The sequence below is a fragment of the Lagopus muta genome, chromosome 6, assembly GCF_023343835.1.
Source record: "Lagopus muta isolate bLagMut1 chromosome 6, bLagMut1 primary, whole genome shotgun sequence".
Lineage (NCBI taxonomy): Eukaryota > Metazoa > Chordata > Aves > Galliformes > Phasianidae > Lagopus > Lagopus muta.
In genome coordinates this window covers 43,004,652-43,024,120 of record NC_064438.1, presented here as the reverse complement: position 1 = coordinate 43,024,120, position 19,469 = coordinate 43,004,652, and the positions used below count along the sequence as shown (strand labels likewise).

At 35.3% G+C, this 19,469-nt stretch overlaps 1 protein-coding gene across 9 annotated transcripts in view; it reads left to right on the top strand.

Annotated features, from left to right (window-relative positions):
- Nucleotides 1-19,032, top strand: part of EML5 (EMAP like 5) — a 103,194-nt gene extending 84,162 nt beyond the window's left edge. For 6 of the 9 annotated variants that reach the window (XM_048949820.1, XM_048949818.1, XM_048949817.1 and 3 more), the window contains 13 exons: nucleotides 389-487; nucleotides 2,683-2,703; nucleotides 4,907-5,080; nucleotides 6,486-6,694; nucleotides 7,869-8,026; nucleotides 9,202-9,316; nucleotides 9,796-9,984; nucleotides 10,174-10,346; nucleotides 11,467-11,629; nucleotides 12,528-12,631; nucleotides 14,114-14,267; nucleotides 15,042-15,142; nucleotides 15,495-19,032. In XM_048949820.1, coding sequence (XP_048805777.1) covers nucleotides 389-487; nucleotides 2,683-2,703; nucleotides 4,907-5,080; nucleotides 6,486-6,694; nucleotides 7,869-8,026; nucleotides 9,202-9,316; nucleotides 9,796-9,984; nucleotides 10,174-10,346; nucleotides 11,467-11,629; nucleotides 12,528-12,631; nucleotides 14,114-14,267; nucleotides 15,042-15,142; nucleotides 15,495-15,531 — 1,697 coding nt within the window. In that variant the 3' untranslated portion in view covers nucleotides 15,532-19,032. Of the gene's footprint in view, nucleotides 1-388; nucleotides 488-2,682; nucleotides 2,704-4,906; nucleotides 5,081-6,485; nucleotides 6,695-7,868; nucleotides 8,027-9,201; nucleotides 9,317-9,795; nucleotides 9,985-10,173; nucleotides 10,347-11,466; nucleotides 11,630-12,527; nucleotides 12,632-14,113; nucleotides 14,268-15,041; nucleotides 15,143-15,494 lie in introns of those variants that run through there. The other 3 variants (XM_048949819.1, XM_048949823.1, XM_048949824.1) reach the window with 3 other exon arrangements.
- Nucleotides 19,033-19,469: the final 437 nt, after the last annotated feature.

Below are 19,469 nucleotides of genomic sequence, written 5' to 3'. Positions count from 1 at the left end.
CTTTTGAACAGTGTGGTTTAATATTTTCTAAATCTGAATTTTTTTTTTCAATTTGTTTTACTTTTTAGTCCTCTACATCACATCATTCACTATATGCAATTTAGTTCAGATAAAGCAGGCCTTTTAAAAACTCAATACCATTTGTTTCTGTGGTGTTTCAGCAACTTGACAAAGAAAACGTCTGAAGAGTTATTGAGTATTATGTATTAAAATTGAGATTAAAAAAAAAATAAATCAGAGGTTTCTGTTTTCTGGGGTAAGCTCTAAACTGTAACATTGCCATAATACTTTTCTGTAACAAATATTACGAAGTTTTCAAACGTTAAAGATGTCTGTATGTGTGTAAATGTTTTAATTAAAGCTGAATTATTTTTTTTTATTATTCTAGGTTCTCAATCTTTTTACCAAGAACATAATGATGATATTTTGTGCCTCACTGTAAATCAGCACCCCAAGTTTACCAACATAGTGGCAACTGGCCAAGTAGGTATGTTTGTATTTTTGTAAAAAGAAACTAACATAAGAGCATGCATTTAGGCCTTGTGAGTTCATGATAATTCACAAAAGTATTTGATTATGCTATCTCCGTTCGTATGAGTGTTACTCAGTTACCTGTCCTCTTTATATGTTTGAGTATAATTTAATAAATTAAAGAAAAACGTTGTGGTTTGAAAGATGAATCTTATCATCGGTTTGTAGTATTATGAAAAAGATATTTGTTGGGAAATCTTAAGCCCCATTATATTACTCTGGATTTATTTATCAGCTTGTGTTAAACCTGAATACTTAAACTAGTTACTTCATTGTGTAGGGCTGTTTAATCAGAGAGTTTTGATAATGCGTAGCTGTAAGAATTTATACAGAAACCAAGACCTAATAATCCCTACGGATAAATCTAGATTTTCAGGGAAAAGGGAGAAATTTCATGGTAACATTGCAATTAATCTATGAGCTCAACAACAACAAAGAAGGCAAAAAAAGCCATACCACCCTATATTTGCATAGCTCGACTAAGACCCCTTTTTTTCAGATGAAAATAATTTTTTTCTGTAGTCTTAGAACATAGTGACTATTTTCATACTTGCAGTTGTGTTTTGGTAGGTGGAAGCATACATTATTTCCCTTAGTGCATAGAACACACAAAAAGATCATTGCTTAATCAAAAACAGCTTGGTTGTTTCTTTTTTTCCGTGGGTTTTTTTTTTCCTAGTTTTACATCTGAGTCTGGTCAGTTTGGCAGAGCTTCTTACCTTCTTTCATGCATCTTTTGGATTCTTAAGTGTGTATTTCATTAAAACTGACTCACTAATGATACTAACAGCTAAACTAAATTTCTTTGACTTTCCTCCTCATCAATTTAAAGAAATTGTAATAATTTATCCAGAAATAGTTTTCTGCACATTTTTGCCTATGGTTTGACTGCAAAGAATATTTGCTAGAATATAGATTTTTTTTGTTGTTGTCTTAGGACTTCTTCAGCAGATTTCTTACTCTAGCCCTGTTTATTATTCCGTAGGGTAGAATATATGGGAATAATGTACTAATATTGTGAAAATCTATTCTTTGCATGAATCACTTTCTTCAGTGTTCATTTTACCCAAGAAGAAGTATGGGACCCTTAATGGTTTTTTATTCCGTAGTCATTTTTACATCAACTACCAGTAGAACAATTTCAGTTCATTCATAATGTGTATTATGGGATATAAATCAGGAACAGATGATGACACTTGAAAACTAACTAAAGAATTCTTTGTATTCTTAATTCTTAGCTATTTTTCAACGTAGTCACCACCATTAGCTATGCATTTTCACTAGCAGTGAACAAGAGCCTGCATGTTATGCTCATAAAAATCCTCACTTGAGCCTTTTCTTTAGTGCAAATTTCTGTATTGCCACATCATGGACTGCTGCTTTGATTCCAGTTCACAGTGGTGTCTTGTCACCAGTAATGGTGTTATCCAGAAAGCTGTCACCTTCAGACTTGCATCGGTTTAAAAGGTCTTGACAAACTTGCATACAGGGTTCTTTCTGTTCCTGTGTGAACATTTAGGGGACTCTATGCTGTATATTTTGCAATGTTCCAACACTGCCACCATTGTTTCCAGTACATTGAAGCTGATGTTCAGCTCCCTGGATATAATCTACCAATTTGTGTGGGCAAGCTGATAGAGATGCTCTTCATGTCATGGTGTAATGGGTGTGCATGGCTGCCTGGAATGTGGCTTGTCTTTCATGCCACCTCTGCTGAGACACAACACCCATTGCCTCACTGCCCTTCTGCTGCCATTGTCACATGGCAATAAAATTTAACAGAATAAGGATGGGAAGATGCAGCCACTACTGCTGTACCACCAACATCTACCTCTTATGTTGTGGACCAACATAACAAAGTAGGAGGCAGTACTTTCAGAGCAGCCCTCATACAGCAAAATAAAATTAATTGTGTTGTAACTCAAAATAGAAATAAAAACATATCCACTCTACTAATTCATATTTCCAGTGTGACCACTATTTATCAGTAATTTTTCATCTTTAACATGAAACGCAGTGTTGATGCTGCTCCAATGCAAGGAGATGACATCAAAGTGTGTGTTAAGAATTTACACTAAATATGGCATATATTTTCTTTAGCACTTATCTTATTTCTGATCTAATTATTTTTCTGCTGCTTTTCCATTACAGGAGACTCAGCAGATATGTCAGGTAAGGGAAATAAAATTTTAACATCTTCAGGTGTAGTTAGCCTATCTAGTAGCCATCTACAATTTTACAGAGCAATAAATGACATAAATTCATTTTAATTTATTAAAACCCTGTACTGTTAGCACTGAATATAAACAACAGTATTTCAGCAAATTGTAGATATTAGAACATTAAAAATCAAAATGTTAGAACACAATGCCTATTTTGTTGTAACACATTCCCTTCAATTGCCCAGTAATTAGTGAGTTCTAATGCATACTGCTACTGTAGCATTCCTCTGGATGTTTGCAGGTTTTATAGGCATGTTGGGGCTGACCATTAGCAGTTTTTTTAGATACTTAATTGAGTAGAGTTTTAATTACACATTTTCAACATAAATTCTATTGAGGAGGCCTACGTGACTGAGTGAATAAAGCAATCACCTTTCACATTTATGTATGATTGTCATGCATGTATTACCACTTATCCAAAATGTTTTTTATTGTGTTAGTTTTTAATGTATCATTTTGGGTCTTTGACAGTCTTGACTGAGCTATTTTTATTAGTGTGTGTTTTTTCAAATGTAACCTTAAAAAATCATCACCATCATGTGTGACTGAGTTCATTGTTGGGCAGCCATAATTGTCTTATGACATATCTTCAGAGATGCATAAATATGTGTTAATGTCTACCTAGAGAGTAAAATAATCTTCATGTGCATCTAAAGATTGTTCCTTGAAGAACAGATGTACATTGGCATTCTTAATATGTGTTGACTTCTTTCAAATATGCCAAATTGTGCTTGCTCTAAGGATGGGAGGAAGAATATAGGTACCTTTTCCTACACTTTTAAATTGTATATAATAAGCAGTGATGATATGGTTTTTTAATGTAAAAGAATATCTCAATTGCTGCATATAATGCCTGGAGACTTTCCTTCTCACTTCCTGTTTTCCTATTGCAACTTTGCTTTGAGCTTGTGTATATTACTAAATTCTGTTGTAACTGCCTGAAACCAACACTCTTATTTTTTCTTCTTTATGGAACCATTAGTCTGGAATCCAAGCTGCTGGTTGCTTTCATTATAAAGATACAGATTATTTCACTTGAAATTTATTGATGGATATTTGGCACCATTTCTCTCAATAACTTTTCTAGATACTGTTTTCTGCAGTGATTTAGGGGTTTTTGAAGCAGCAATGTTTGTCATAGGCTAGACTGGCAAATTAAGTTTCATAATGTCTTGGTATTGATTTATTTCATTTTATTGAAGATATATTTGTGACTAAAATTTTACCTAAGTCCCTGTGCACACTCTTTCTCATTATATGAGTGCCTCTGGGAGGCTAGATTTAGCTAATTACAGACACATAGTCAGGAGCTGAAGTAAATGTTTTTCCATGAATTTGGGTCTTAGATAGCAACCGATAACCGTCCAGATCTGCCGATTTCTTTGAGATTAGAAGGAAAGAAGTTTCAGAGAGACTCTTGTCATCCTGGAGATGCCCTGGACGCTTCTCAGAGATGATGAACTACAATTGGATTGTAAGATCTGCAGAGAAGGCATTACATTTGGAAAAATACACTAGCTGTTATCATATTAGAAATACATTATACGTCAGTAGTATGGAAAGATGGTTAAGATGGTTCTAACTGCAGAGCTTGCAGTCTAAACAATACAAACTGAGTTAAATACCCTAGTTGTTCTACTTCAGTGAGCAAACTCGATGTTCTCCCAAGAGAGCATGCATTTCAGACAGATGGCCATTTTGTAGAAAAGGAGATTTTGGTCTTGCACTGTGAACTGATTTCTCAGAATCTATCAGTTGTTCAAAAGCCCTACATAGAAATTATGTTCCTGATTGTCTACTTACTATTTGTAGAGGCTTGAGATAGCATGTTGAGCTGAGTATTTCTAGAATAAAAACAGGAGAAGATAGCTTTCGTTAAAAGATTTGCAGAGCTCTGTAAGTCCAATAAAACATTAAACAATGTTTTTATCTCTGGTAGTGTAATGAGACCAACATTTTAGACCTGGCTTAAGGAACCTGTTCGCATGAAATTGGTTTTCAAAGGGAGGCCAAAATCTTTCTTTTCTTATTTTCTTTTTGTCTGATAAGAATTTTTTTTTTTTGTCTTATTAAAAAATATGTATTTCAGAGAGCAAATCATTACACACTGTAAAAATGTGCACTAATTAACTTTTTTTTATATGTTTATGTAGCTACAGCTCCTTCTATTCATGTGTGGGATGCAATGAACAAACAGACGCTATCAGTACTGCGGTGCTACCATTCTAAGGGAGTTTGCTCAGTCAGTTTCAGTGCCACTGGCAAACTGCTGCTCTCTGTAGGGCTTGATCCTGAACATACCATTACCATTTGGAAGTGGCAGGAAGGTAGGAAAGTGGTTCTTTTTGTAGAATGTGTTTATGTTGTTTGAAGTATATTGAGTTGAGGCAAAGACAACTGTAACATAAAAATATCAGTAGATAGAAAATTGTTGTGGTAAATGCTGTGCTCTATGCCCTGTAAGAAGCAGCAAACTAAAAGTACTTATCTGTTTTAATAACTGCTTATAGAGCTTATAGAGCTGCTGGGTTAAGATCAACATTGTTCACTGATTTACAAATAGAATAATTAAAGAAAATCATATTCATCTTAAAAAATAAAAATTAAGTCATTCCTTTGCTGCTTGTTTTTTACCGTTTATAAATATCTTTGTTACTTCCAGATTAAATTTTCTGTTCTTCTCTAAAGTCTGATTATTTGCTTTACACCTAAAATAATGCTCTAGAAGTTAAACACTGCAGAAACATAGTACTAGTATGGCTCCTCTGTGCCACTACATTATTTGTGTGTTAAGTTATACTACAGTATTTCTGAATGATGTTATATGAGTCAGGATTTAGGACAAAGCCATCTGCTTCCTGTCTGGAAAAGCTGTGCTCAGACTTCAAAATTGATTCTCTAGACTTGTTGATTTATTTCCTCTTACTTCAGAGATTTCTGTTAATCAGCTAGTATCTCTCAGAATTTTATGAATCGGCTGCCAAATTCATGCAAATGATCCTCCACAACTTGTCTATCTGGATGCTGCGTCAAGTATGTATGTTATACACATTTGTGGTGGAAGCATGCATAGCAATTCACCGCCCTTTCAGTAAAAAAGTATCTATAGTAATCTGTAAGAGATGATTCAGCTTCAGCGTGGCAGCTAAGAAATACATGTCCTGGAAAGAACTAAATACCACAGGAAGCCAGGTAACAAAATGTCTTTTGCAGGTAATAAAATTATTCAGGAATCTTCATGTGCACGGGTCGAAATTGTAATCAGCCTGAAAAGACTAAAAGAGCATTACATGGCAGTAATTTGTAATGAAGTCAGTTCCTGCATTTTCTCCAGAAAAAAATAAAATATCTTTAGACAAAATTTCCAAGGTGGTCTCTCATTAGTCTCTTGTAGTTTGTATGTAGTTTGTCAGTTTTAGAGGATTCCTTGTAATTTAAGAGTAGATGGATGCTTATTTGGATCTGTGCTCCTAATTTTCTTACATTCTTGAGGAAATTGAAATCTATAAGTAGAGAGCACGTTCATTAGGTGTTACATCTCAGTGCTAGGTCTTACTAAATCATTTCTAGCTTAATTGTAATTTAGGAGCAGATTTCGCTTTTCTTCATGACCTGTGTGGTCTTGGATGAATCATCATTCTCCAGAATGAACAAACAAATAAATAAATAAATATTGCCATAAATGTATATTTTTCTGAGTGAATTTTTAAAGTCCATTTTCTTTTTTTCCAGGCGCCAAAATTGCCAGCCGAGCTGGTCATAACCAGCGTATATTTGTAGCAGAATTCAGACCGGATTCAGATACCCAGTTTGTTTCTGTGGGAGTGAAACACGTGAGGTTCTGGACACTGGCTGGAAGAGCACTTCTCAGTAAAAAAGGGCTACTGAGTTCCATAGAAGATGCCCGAATGCAGACAATGCTGTCTGTAGCTTTTGGAGCTGTACGTACCTTAAGCTATTTTAAAATATATGCATAAAAAAATTATTGACTCTTCTCTGGTGTTTGCTTTTTTCCCAATTCAAATGCGACTGTAATATCCTGCAAATGATTGTATCAGTTGTCTTAATAAACTCAGTTTAGCATTTCTGTTTTTTTTATTTAGAATTAATACCAACTAATATACTTAGTGTGTAAATAGATCTGTATGCTGAATGTCCTGGAGTGCGGTATGAGCTTCTTTGAGGATGCAAAGCTCATGAGGATTTTATAAAAAGATGTGTATGCTGAATAAAGCCAAACTTGGAGTTTTCTCCATTCTGCCTGTAGGGAGCAGTTCTGAAAACTTCCTTGATGTTGTCTGAGAAGGAGTTGGTTCCAGTGCTCTGAAACAAAGGTTGAAAACAGCCAAACAGTTACGTTGTGAGGATGATTGCAGGATTTGCTCCCAAGTTCAATTCCAGTCCTCTTCAATTTACTCATTTATCAGAGGCCACTGCCCTGACCCTTTTAATAAGAATGTAGGAAATCAACACCATTCAATTCAAGGAAAGTGTTCTTACTGAATCTATACTAATACTAAAATACGAGACACTGAATTTGAGGATTCTTCACTTAATAAAACAGTTTTGCTCAATGATCAGTTCCTGTTAGCTTATAGTATATCTGAAGAAAATGGCCTTAAAATATGACATAATTACTTGAATTACCTTTCAGAAACAAGCAGAAATAAAGGGAAACACACAACTTTATTCTAAGACAGACTGCTTTCTTCATAAACCTACTGGTTACTAAAGTCATAATGCACATAGGAGAATGGTGCACTTATGGCAAGTGTCAAAACTGCTCCTGGTTTTTTGCTTCTTTAAGAATATTTGTGCACGACTGATGTACTTAAAACGTAGATTACACTGTGGATGAGTTTTAAGTCACTTCCTTCTGCAGTGTGGAGCCTAATGGCGACAAGGAAACCATACATATCAGATTTCAGCAAAGCATACAACAGCTCATTCTGACCTGTATCTTACATCTCCTCCACAATTGGTTGCTCTACACAAGCGGAAAAATTAAAAAGGGAAATCTAGCATAAAAGCAAATGGTTGTGATCTGTGTTTCTGAATATTTTTCTTCCTGCCTTACTCAGAATCAATTGTTGAGTATATTTTTCCTCTTTTCAGAATAACTTGACATTTACAGGTACTATCAGTGGAGATGTTTGTGTTTGGAAAGATCATGTGTTGATACGAATTGTGGCCAAAGCTCACAATGGACCAGTTTTCACAATGTACACCACCTTGAGAGATGGTCTGATTGTTACAGGAGGCAAGGAAAGGCCGTGAGTCATCTTATTTTTCTTTTTTTTTTCTCTCCTGCACACGCATTTATTCTTTAAAAAGATTTGGATTAATTCCTTCTAACACTGAGAAGCTGATTGAGACATTAAAGCTTAGAGAGTAGTAGTCACCCTAAGTAGTAACTACTATCTCCAAAGCCACTACTTTGTGAGCTTCAAGTATGTATTCAAGTACTGAAGCACTGAAATTACACAAAACAAATTCTGTGTTCAGGAAAATTGTGTCTTTAGTTCCACCTTGGCCTTCTTAATTGCAGTTCATTAGCCTCTTTTGATCCAATCTCTTTGAGTGTAATAACAAATCATTTGTCAAAACCGTTATATCAGGAAAAAAATATATTGTGTTGTAAGTACTAGCAATTTATATTCTATTTTCTTATTTCTTCTAATGATAATTGTACACCAGCAGTAACTGTGATGAAAATTTTTGAAGTTCTTTGTCAGATTTTCTTCCATAATCCAAGTTGCTCAGCATTATGGAACATTACATTTTTTGTTAGGAGAGATTTTCTTTTTGAAGACAAGTTAAACATATGTCCTGGCTCTACTGGAAATGCCAGATTTATAATGCTTTAAAACATCAACTCATTTTTGAAAACTGTTTTGATTCTATTGTGTTTTTCACTGGAATACCAGCTCTCCTGAAAATGACAGGAATACTTTGTGCTTTGATGATTAACACTTGAGTTTGTTATCTCATGTAGTTAACATTGCATGATTTTTCTCCTATATCTTTTGCAATGTATTTCATGGCAAATGTAGTAAAAGATGTGCAGTTGAGGGAAACAGGGAACATATTTTGATAAATGCAGTCAGTCCTAATAATAAGATGGCAATTTGTTCATATAGTTAATTGCTCCTTTGACTAGACAAATTCTCCAAGATCTACTAATTTAAAGCAGGCTTAGCAGTGACCATCTTTCAGCTTTTTCTGTAAAGTAGTACAGTGAGGACTTTGAATCAGTATTTCTTGCTTAGCTAGCAGGCTCAGTATAGAGCCTCACTTGTTCAGTAAAAACTAATGGATGTTTAATGATTTAAAACACTCAAATGCATCGATTACAGTAAATTACATTAAATTATATATATTTCTTTTATATTAATTGTCCTTTTTGCGCCAGCCATTATACTCACAGTTGTTCATACTTTCATAATAGATCAAAGGAAGGAGGAGCTGTTAAACTATGGGATCAAGAACTGAAACGATGTCGTGCCTTCAGACTGGAGACAGGGCAAATAACTGACTGCGTTCGCTCTGTTTGTAGGGGCAAGGTAAAGGAATCATCATGTGTTTGAAATTAAGCTTACAACTTGTGGTTTGATTTATAGCATTAAAAATATGGCACATCCCTTCCTCTCTCTCCAGTAATTGGTATTTGAAATGAAAAGTTTTGCTGCAAGTTATCTACAACTGACTTGAAAACAGGAAAAAGAAATCTACTTCAGGAGATCTTAGTCCAAATTAGGTTAATGTTCATTATATATTTTGATTGTAGACTAACAAAGACTTCTATTTTGTATTTTTTTCACTTTTCAAATATCTGACTGGCAAGCAATAAGTCATCTGCTACCACTTGTGTACTCCTTTCTACTTCAGTAGATCATAGCTGAGTTTAAAAAGTAAATTAGCTTTGATTAGTTGATTTGAGCAGATTTTCTTAACGTAAGTATAGGTTTGATTTATATCTTTACTAATGTTAATCAGAAATAGTTAATGTGTTATATCAGAGATGATTCTTTTACTGTTTAAGGGAAAAATTCTTGTTGGCACAAGAAATGCTGAAATAATTGAAGTTGGAGAAAAAAATGCTGCATGTAACATTTTAATTAATGGTCATATGGATGGACCAATCTGGGGCCTAGCAACACATCCTTCCAGAGATTTTTTCCTTTCTGCTGCAGAAGATGGCACAGTACGGCTCTGGGATATTGCTGAAAAGGTAGGTGTTGAAAAACAGTTGTTTTGAGAAAAATTAAAAAGAATCCTGGACTTGGGATGATTTTGCAGACTCAAAGCTTGCTTTTAAATCTACTCTGAGAAAGATTCATGTGATATTAGAAACATAAAGTACTTTTGAAATAAGAACAAAAAGAAACATTTACTCTTCTGCGTTTTTATTCCTTCACAGAAGATGCTGAACAAAGTCAGCTTAGGACACGCAGCTCGTACTGTTTGTTACAGCCCAGAAGGTGATATGGTAGCTATTGGCATGAAAAATGGAGAATTTATTATCTTGCTTGTGACCTCTCTGAAGATTTGGGGGAAAAAAAGAGATAGAAGATCAGCTATCCAAGATATCAGGTTAGAAAATGCAATGAATTTGTATGCCGTAATATCCTTGACATTTCTATTCTTTTGATTTTTAAAGAATATAATTTAATTGAGTACTTTCTGAGGAGGATTGCAATAACATTTCAGAGTGCTGGAATCAGTGCATGCATGAGTTGGTGTCATTATTCTTGTACCTGTAGTAAAAAGGAAGGATGAACTACATGAACTTTAAAAGTAAATAATAAGCAATCAAAACCAGGCCTTCTATAGTAGTGGGTTTCAGGTGATACTGCCAAGAATTCAAGATTAGTTAAAATGAAAGAGGAAGGAGAAAGTAAGCCAAAAATAAGAAGAGACTATCATAACCACAGGGCAGATCAGGAGGTGTAAGAAAGAGCAGGGTAAGACAATGTGTAGGAGGTAAAATGAAATCAGAGGTTTGCACGACTGAATTGTGAAAACCCATGGAACTTGCCTCTGTGTCAGTCCCCTAAAGGAGTACAAGACTTTTCCTTCTGTAAGATAAACTAATCATGTTTGGCTCAAAGGAACTTCTGGAGACTAGCAGGCATCCTGCTGTGGGAGGGAGGAGAACCCCCCACTGAAAGGTAGAGTTTGCAGAAGGCTATGTCTTGAAGACAACAGAAATCAGGAAATTCCCTTATAACACTAATGTTACTGTGAGGAATTTGTACAGATGAAAGATTAGATTTCAAGTGGTTTTATTTAGTAAGTTCCATCTAGAAGATCTGAGGTTTCTTTATTTAAATCATTTCACTTTTTTATCTTGTAGTCTTGTAAGTATAGCCTTAGAGAGTCAAAGTCATTGAGGGTGTGTCACAGTTGTTTTTACATTGGGATGATGATGATGATGAGACAATGAACTGAATTATTCCAGAGATGTTCCTTGCTCACTTATATATGACAGCTCCACCAGAATTATTGCCACATTCCAATGTATATGCATGCCTCCAAAATTTAGTTTCACAAGTTGTTTTGCTTAGCAGACAAAAAAAAATCCCTCCTATTCTGAGTAACAGATGCATGAAATGCAATTTTTCCCACGCATCTCAAGTATTAGAATCTGCTGTGAAATCAAACCTGTCTTAAAAGCAATCATAAGTTTATGTATTCATAATGTCTTTCTCAGGTTTAGCCCAGATTCTCGTTATTTAGCAGTTGGTTCCAGTGAGAATGCAGTGGATTTTTATGACCTGACATTGGGCCCCACGCTAAATCGAGTCAGCTATTGCAAGGATATCCCAAGTTTTGTGATCCAGATGGACTTCTCTGCAGATAGCTGTTATCTCCAGGTATCAGTCATTAATTGTTCAAGATACTGAATAGCAAATGTATTTATGCTGTGTAGGCGTGTTCTCCTTTGAAAACTACTACATTTTGCAATGAAATGTTGGAGTAGGAGATTCCTGTCATGAGACTTACTGTATTGTGGTACAAGGATTACAAAAATAGTTATCCTGGATATTAAACGCAAGAAATAAGCACAAAAAGGAAAAACATGTTTCAAAATCACTGTAATGTGTTTTCATTTTCTCGATGCTTCCTCTTAAATGAGGAAGCGTACAGTCCATCATTTAGTAAGCCTTAGGGAACTGTGAATCTTCACATCCCTGACCATCATTATGCTTATGTTCAGTTCTGCCCTTCCCAGAGCAGCAACAAAACCAGGGTGGTAGAACTCCCAGCCACAGGGCGGAACACATTTTTCAAAATCAGAATAAATTAGTCCTACTTTGTTTTCTGTATTTTGCTCATATCTGAGAAGAGAAATTACATGAGCTTGGTTTTGCCTCTCCACACCGAGTGAAATACCTGCTTATCGGTGTTAAAGATAGAAGTTAATTTTATGGTATTTATTGACATGCACACATACATAACAGCATGCACAATATATGGAGAGAATGAATGTTATGTGCCGAATGTGAAGTATTTCAACTGTATTTTCTTAATTAGACATTTTAAAATTGAAGATTTCTTACACTTTCTCACTCTTGCCATATACTTGCATAGATTTTTTTATTATTTTCAACTCATTGAGCAAGATGTTTTATCAATAGATAATTTTAGAGGTACTATCAAGAAAATCAAGAAATCAAGAAAATGCAAAGCCCCTTTGAATTATAATTTCATCATTTCAAACAAGCCCATGTGTTTTAAATCCCTATTAACTCTTCTCTGCTCATCTGTAAGGTATCTACTGGGTCTTACAAAAGGCAAGTCTATGAAGTGCCTTCAGGAAAACAGCTTGTGGACCAGGCTGTGATTGACAAAATAACTTGGGCTACTTGGACAAGGTAAATGATTCACAGATATACACCTGTTAAAATGCTTGTAACTTCCAGGAGAAGTACCTGCTATTTAAATGTGTATTTCGTCTCTTCATTCACATACTTTCCTTTAATGCACCTACGTGCTTTGGCAACTTATCTTATAAGCTCTGGGTGGCAAAACAAAGTAAATAGCTTGTATGGTAGAAAAAGAGCTGCTTGACTGGCCAAGGTAACAAAAACTGACCTCTCCAAAGTTTGCCTTTCTGTTTGTTATGTATCATCTCTAACTTCCTTTGATCATATCTATAGTGGGCTCAGTAGTTTTTCGTTCTGCTATGCAAGTTAACTGGCCTACTACATTTTTTGTTTCAAAAGAATGATTTGGGGATACGCTTGCAAAACAGTAAGAAACAGTACAAGACATGATTTGAGTTTTACTCACAGGATCACACTGATTGTAACTGTATACTAAAATTCCTAATAACATTTGCATATTAAAAGTTGTACAAAAAAGTATTTTTAAAACCCTAAAGTTATTACATTTAACTAAAAATTGATTTAGAAATTACATTAAGTATCACGTCATATAACATTTTTATTATATATTTAATCATTTGTTTAACATTATGCAAATCTGATTTCTTCTGCCTTATTTTGAGCTGCTTGCCTGCTTTTGTTTCGCTGCCTCAGTCAACAGTTGAGAATAAGTACACACATAGATTATGTTAATCTGTAGTAGTAGTAGTAGTTAATCTGTAGTAGTAGTAATCCTGTAATATTTTGTTGCAAGACCAGACTAAAACTGTGAGTTTTTCAAAGGGCTCTGAATACTGAGCTAACTTTGGATTTCTTTTTGGGTAAGCCATTAAGTACTACTTTCTTTACGTTCTTAAAAGTATGCACATACATTGTATGCACAGTTGAATAAAAAGAAACTTTTGAAAAGGTTTTGCAAATGAGGTTTTCTATTAATGTGCTTTTTGGAATCATAAGATATATATTTCTTCTTCGTTGCCCTCAGTCCCCTCCCCCACCACTCCATTAATGAATAACCTTCACTGGACACAAGGAGCCTTCTCATCTGATGATATGATATGAAAATGTTACAGACAAACATTGTGACAATGTATATTTTAAAACTGTTTTCTGATAGCTAAATTTTATTCGTCCCAGTAGTGTCTTTGAGCATTCTGTCCTTTCTTAATTTTTTTGCAGAAACCTCACTGCGCAGTATTTGTGCTGCTAATTTCACCTTCCATTTGTTAGTGTTATAATGGGACACAGTACGTGGGGAATTACAGCACTCAATAAATTTCAGAAGCATTTATATGATAATGTAAACATTAATTACGGAATAAACTTTATATGAGATTTGTATGTATAGGAATAAAATGTAGGAACAATATTTTTCTGAAACATGTTACATTAATAAGAGCTGCTTACTATTCCCTTACTGTATTGCTTTTCCTGCAGTTTCCAGAAGTATGTCTCTCTCTTCTTTTTCAGTGTTCTAGGTGATGAAGTAATTGGAATCTGGTCCAGACATGCTGAAAAAGCTGATGTGAACTGTGCCTGTGTCTCTCACTCGGGAATCAACCTTGTAACAGGCGATGATTTTGGCATGGTCAAACTGTTTGACTTCCCGTGTCCTGAAAAATTTGTAAGAACCTGATTTTTGCATGGCTATTAAAAAATAAATAAATAAAATACTGCTGATATTATAAAAATATTTTCTTCTCTGAATTTGTAGCTTTGTAATGCATCTTTGTAACCTTAATTCAGTCTCATAAGCACGCTTAATCTCAGTTCTTCCTAATTTTCCATTTTGTACTGTGACTCTTGCTATAAGTTCTGATAGGTGTTAATACTGTTTGCCAGGCTGCCTTAAAGTAGCACCTTCTTAATTTTTTTAATCTGCACCTCCAATCTCTATTTGACAGATGAGGAAAACATTTGGTAGTTTTAGTCCCATTGATGTATTTCCATGGATGAAGTGTTCATAGATTTGTCAGTAATACTGGCATAGTTCATTTTTGGGATTTGAGACTGCACTGCATTGATAACTTGTAATGAAAGTCATTTCTTTTCAATATTAGAAATTATAAAAAAAATATCAAAATAAATATCAAAATAAATATAAATAAATATGAAAAATTTCTAGACAATTATCGTGACAAAATATATTTTGTATTTTTATGTTAATGCTTAAGCATTGCTCCAAATTTGTAGGTGCTGTCTCATTTGGAGATAATTTTATCTTTGCAGCTCAGTGGTGGTTCTTCAGGAGATTTGTCACATCTGAAAAGCCTATGTAGCATTCTGAATTATATGACTGTATGATGCAATAAAAAGGTAGATAAACGCATGCCTACTTGTTTTGATTTACAAGTACACAGAATATTTAGACTCTTTCATTTCATTGTTTTTTTTTCAGGCAAAACACAAACGATTTTTAGGTCACTCTGCCCACTTAACCAACATTCGATTTACAAGTGGAGACAGATATGTGGTCAGTGCAGGAGGGGATGACTGCAGGTACGTATCTGTTCTGTTCTTATCTGAAAGCATGTGGGAGTGGACAGGGATAATCCATAACTGTATAAAGCTCAGGCTCAGAATTTGAATCTCTGAATATGTATGCTTGTTTTTCTGATACACACACACATATATATATATGCATATATATGTAAAGAATATAAAGAAATATATAAAGAAGTAAATATTTGCAACAAAATAGCCCAGATGTCAATATGAACAGTTAAGATTTACTAAATTAAAATGTTTGTATTTCTGTATTCAGAGCATTATACATTTAAACATTTTTTTAAATTTTCACAGTGTCAGCTCTTTCTTATATCTTATATTTAATTTCTTTTTGAAAATACAGCTTATTTATTTGGAAATGTGTACATATGCCTCATTGAGGGAGACATGGAGACTTGCAAAGAGGACGCTGCATGAAGTACCAGGCATGAAATACCCAGGATTGCAATGTGATATTCTACTGTGCCCTGCATGCTTAAGAAATGGTGCTGATCCAAGGCACAGAGTAATCTGTCTTTGAAAGACAAGTATCTAGAGTCTGTCAGAAGATAGACTGTAAGAAATATGCTGAGGCCATTAGATTTGACTTCTGTAATCCGGGTTTGTATTTCACTCACTGCCAGATGTTGAAAATGAAAAACGTGGATAAATGGAAAAAGGGAATTGTTAGTCAATGTACAGTATCACAGTAAGAGCCTGGGTTTTGAATCAACAGATGTTATTTCTGATCTAGTACTGTACGTTGATCTATTCTGAGCATGAATGTTTCTGCTTTAAGTTTTGGGGTCTGAATATCATTGAGAAAAGAGTATTCCATATTTTATTACTGAAAGAAACCATATATTAAATATATAGTATTTTAATAAATGTTTAATTATTATAATGGCAAATTATATTTCTATGACTGATCAAAAGGAAGCATCATTTGATGAAGCAGAAAATAAGACAGCTGATTCCTTAGGGCTTAAATATTTCTGTATTTAGAGGCCTGGGTCACAATCATGTCTGGTGAAAGCTGCTGGATATGCATGATCTTCATGACTAATTTAGTGTTTTTGTTGCACTTAAACATTAAATTAGTTCTGTGAGCAAAATCAGATTTGCTCACATTGTGAGTGCCTTGCCCACAACCTAAAAGTCTAACTCCAATTTTTGCCTTGTGAATAAAAGTTATTCTCAGTGGAAGAGAGGTGATTGCTGTGCTGCTTGACTAGGCTGCTAGCCTCTATATTGGAAGTGTGGACTACAGTGAGAATTTTGTAACCTTCGTAATTGACAAGGCTTGGGATATCACCAGTTGCAAAAATAGAATTTCTTAGCAATATGAATTATTTTCTCAGCATCATAGGAAATTCAGAGAGAATATGAAATTTCCAAACTCTATATTTTGTGCATTTTAACTTTTTAACAGAGTTGGGACTAGCTGGGATAAGTGTCTACTCAGATTTCTCTCCTGATTGTAAAATACATCCAATCATATGCTTCTTTAAATGGACCTGCTGTCACCTCTCGCAGGAGTGCTTTTATTCTATCCTGCAAGGGTAGCTGAGGTGAAAAAGAAAAACACCTGAGTGATGGTGAAGACCTGAAAACTGTAAATGAGGTAGAAGGGAGGAAGATTTCATCAGCTATTTGTCTAAATCACGTCATAGCCATGCGCTACAGACTGAACCTGTTATTTTAATCAGTGTGGTTATTTTTTCATGCAACGCGGAAGGGAATAGAAGTAACTGATTATCAGCACTACTCACAATTGCATTCTGATAGGAACATGAAGTTCTTTTTGTCTGTGTAAGTCAGTGTTGCTTTAATGATGCCATTTGTTTAGGTCAGTCAGCAGATTTGATATTATTCCCCTCTTGCATTCTCTTATACCAGATATGTGACATAAACCTCATCTCTTCTTGGAAGCATCTTGTGTGCATGGTAGTTCTAGTGGGAATGGGAAGGTTTGCATGTAGAAGAGGAGGGGAAAAAAGTTTATGAGCCAGACTTTTGTGCTCTCCTAGATCCAAAGATGTTTGTTATATACTCTACAAGCTACTTGTCCCACAGACTCAGATATATTTTATATATCAAGATATAACAAATATTTATTTTAAAGAAGTTGATAACTAGACTATTGGCAGGTTTTTTTGGCTTAATGCTTCTTAGCAAAGCCTTGCCAGTCATGCAGTTGCTATTCTGCAGGATCAAATACTCTGTGAATGTGGTCCATGAGTGTGGAGGGAAATCTTATCAGTAACGTCTTTAACTTTAGGGGAATTGCATCTGAGAAATGAGACAAGACCTGATTTGTATCATCACTTTGTTGCCTCTCTGCCTATTTTGTGTGAAAATTGGTATCTGATATTTAAATCTTGGCCGGAGAAATCAATTGTAATATGCTGTACTATAGCTGTAATTCTTTCCCTTTCTAAACACGTCTATGAAGGACTACTTGAAGTAAGATTTTTTTCCTGCCTCTCTTTTAAGATTGCCTTTTATCAGTTTAATTTGGATGGCTGTTAAGAGCTCCTTCATAGTCTGTCCAACACAGACTGCCAGAACAAAGTCCATTTCCAGCCTCTTATGAGTTTTCCCCTCAAAATCCTAGGCTCAATATTTTACATCCTTACGATCTTCTGTAGGCCTTCATCTGATGTTAGAAATATGTGGGCCATCAAGTTTTGTTCCTTATCCCTGTAGTATCATCTCTGATCATGTCCTCTTCTCCTCCACCTGTGTTAATTTAACTGTGCCTCTCCACTGATAATTTGTCATTGGTGCTCTTGTCCTGATAAATCTCAAATGCCACGTGGGTGGTGGAGTACCAGCAAAAAATTGATGGGTAGATTGCAGCTGGGCAAGACTGAGAGCAACAGTGCAACAGCCGGAGCTCCAGCTCTCCCTGTTTCTTCATTCTCTTCTGAACCTCATTGCAACTGTAAAAGGGCTGGGAGCTGGGGCAGGGGCTGGAAGCTGAAGAATGTTAGAAACAAAACTACCAGCCTTGTTCTGCCTGTTGCTGCCAACTTGGCAGCTGGTTTTTCCCTGACAAACTGCTCAGGGGTTTGCAAGGTAAAATGTGGTCAGCCAGCAGGGAGTGGTCAAGAATGGTGAGGAGAATGTGCAGCTTCAGTTGCAGATTTGTTCTTGAGGACCACTTGGAGAATGTTCTGTGCAATCAGCTAGCTGCAGGCATACTTCAAGATGGCAGCTTTGTGGTCTTTGTGATGGTGCTTCTTATTGTGCCTCATTTGCTGTTTACATTAAGTGCTACTGTAGTAACTTGCTAACTGTTGCCACCAAGATTGGTGCTTGAAGCCTGTGCAGAGGGCAGCAGGCTGCCTGTGTCAGTGGGCATTGGGACCTTGTAGCTGGTTCTCAGAAGATAGAAGCTGATGTGACATGATAGGGCATTTTATAAGGATGCTGGAATGCAGAGGGATTGGTCACAGCCTTGTGCTTGTAAACATTGGAGAGAAGAAAAGTGGGCTAAAGGACTTGATCCAGAGCTGGGGAAAGCCTGTTCTGTGATTATGCAGTGCTAAGGAATTGGAAGGAAAACTTCTTTGTGTATTTGGATTTATTTTTATTTTTTAGTTTACTTGGATTTATTTTCTAGTTTAGTTGTCTTTATAAGTCTCTTTGTGGCTAGCAGCAAACATGTATCTTTGGGATCTTTACAGTCAGCAATGCAGAACAGCCACTAGAAGGGGACCTACAAAAACCGTCTGGTCCATCTGCATGACCACTTTAGGGCTAACCAAAATTTCAGGCATGTTTTGAGGTCTCTTGAAAGAAGAAAAAGAAATAGAGAACTGTCTCAAGGAAAACAAAATGTAATCTCACCTAAAAAAAAACCAAACAGTCTTGAAAGCTACTTAATTATGTTTGGGGGGGGGGGGGAAGATAATGGGAGAAGGCAAATCAAGCTCCTAAGAACAAACAAAAATTAAGTACATTTGGAACTGAAAGCTATCATCATTAATAAGTGAGGAACACAGTAGCGAGAACTAATAAGCCAAATGTGTTGAATCATTTAGTTTTGAAATCTGAAATTTCTCATTCTTAAGAGAGTAGTCGTATACAATTTCAGATTTTGATTTGATAGAGAAGGCAATAGATTATATGAAATTAGAGACAAAAGAAGGCACTTCAGACAATTAAGGCTACTTTATGACTTGGTTTTGATAGTTGAAGGAAAGTTTTAGAGCAACTTCAGTTTGGCTCAATATCAGGTTTTGAACTTTACGCAAGTCATGTTAGTACTGACTTGGAATTGCACCATTAGGAAGAAAGCAGACATGACTTACCTCCTGAATCTGGAAAATAG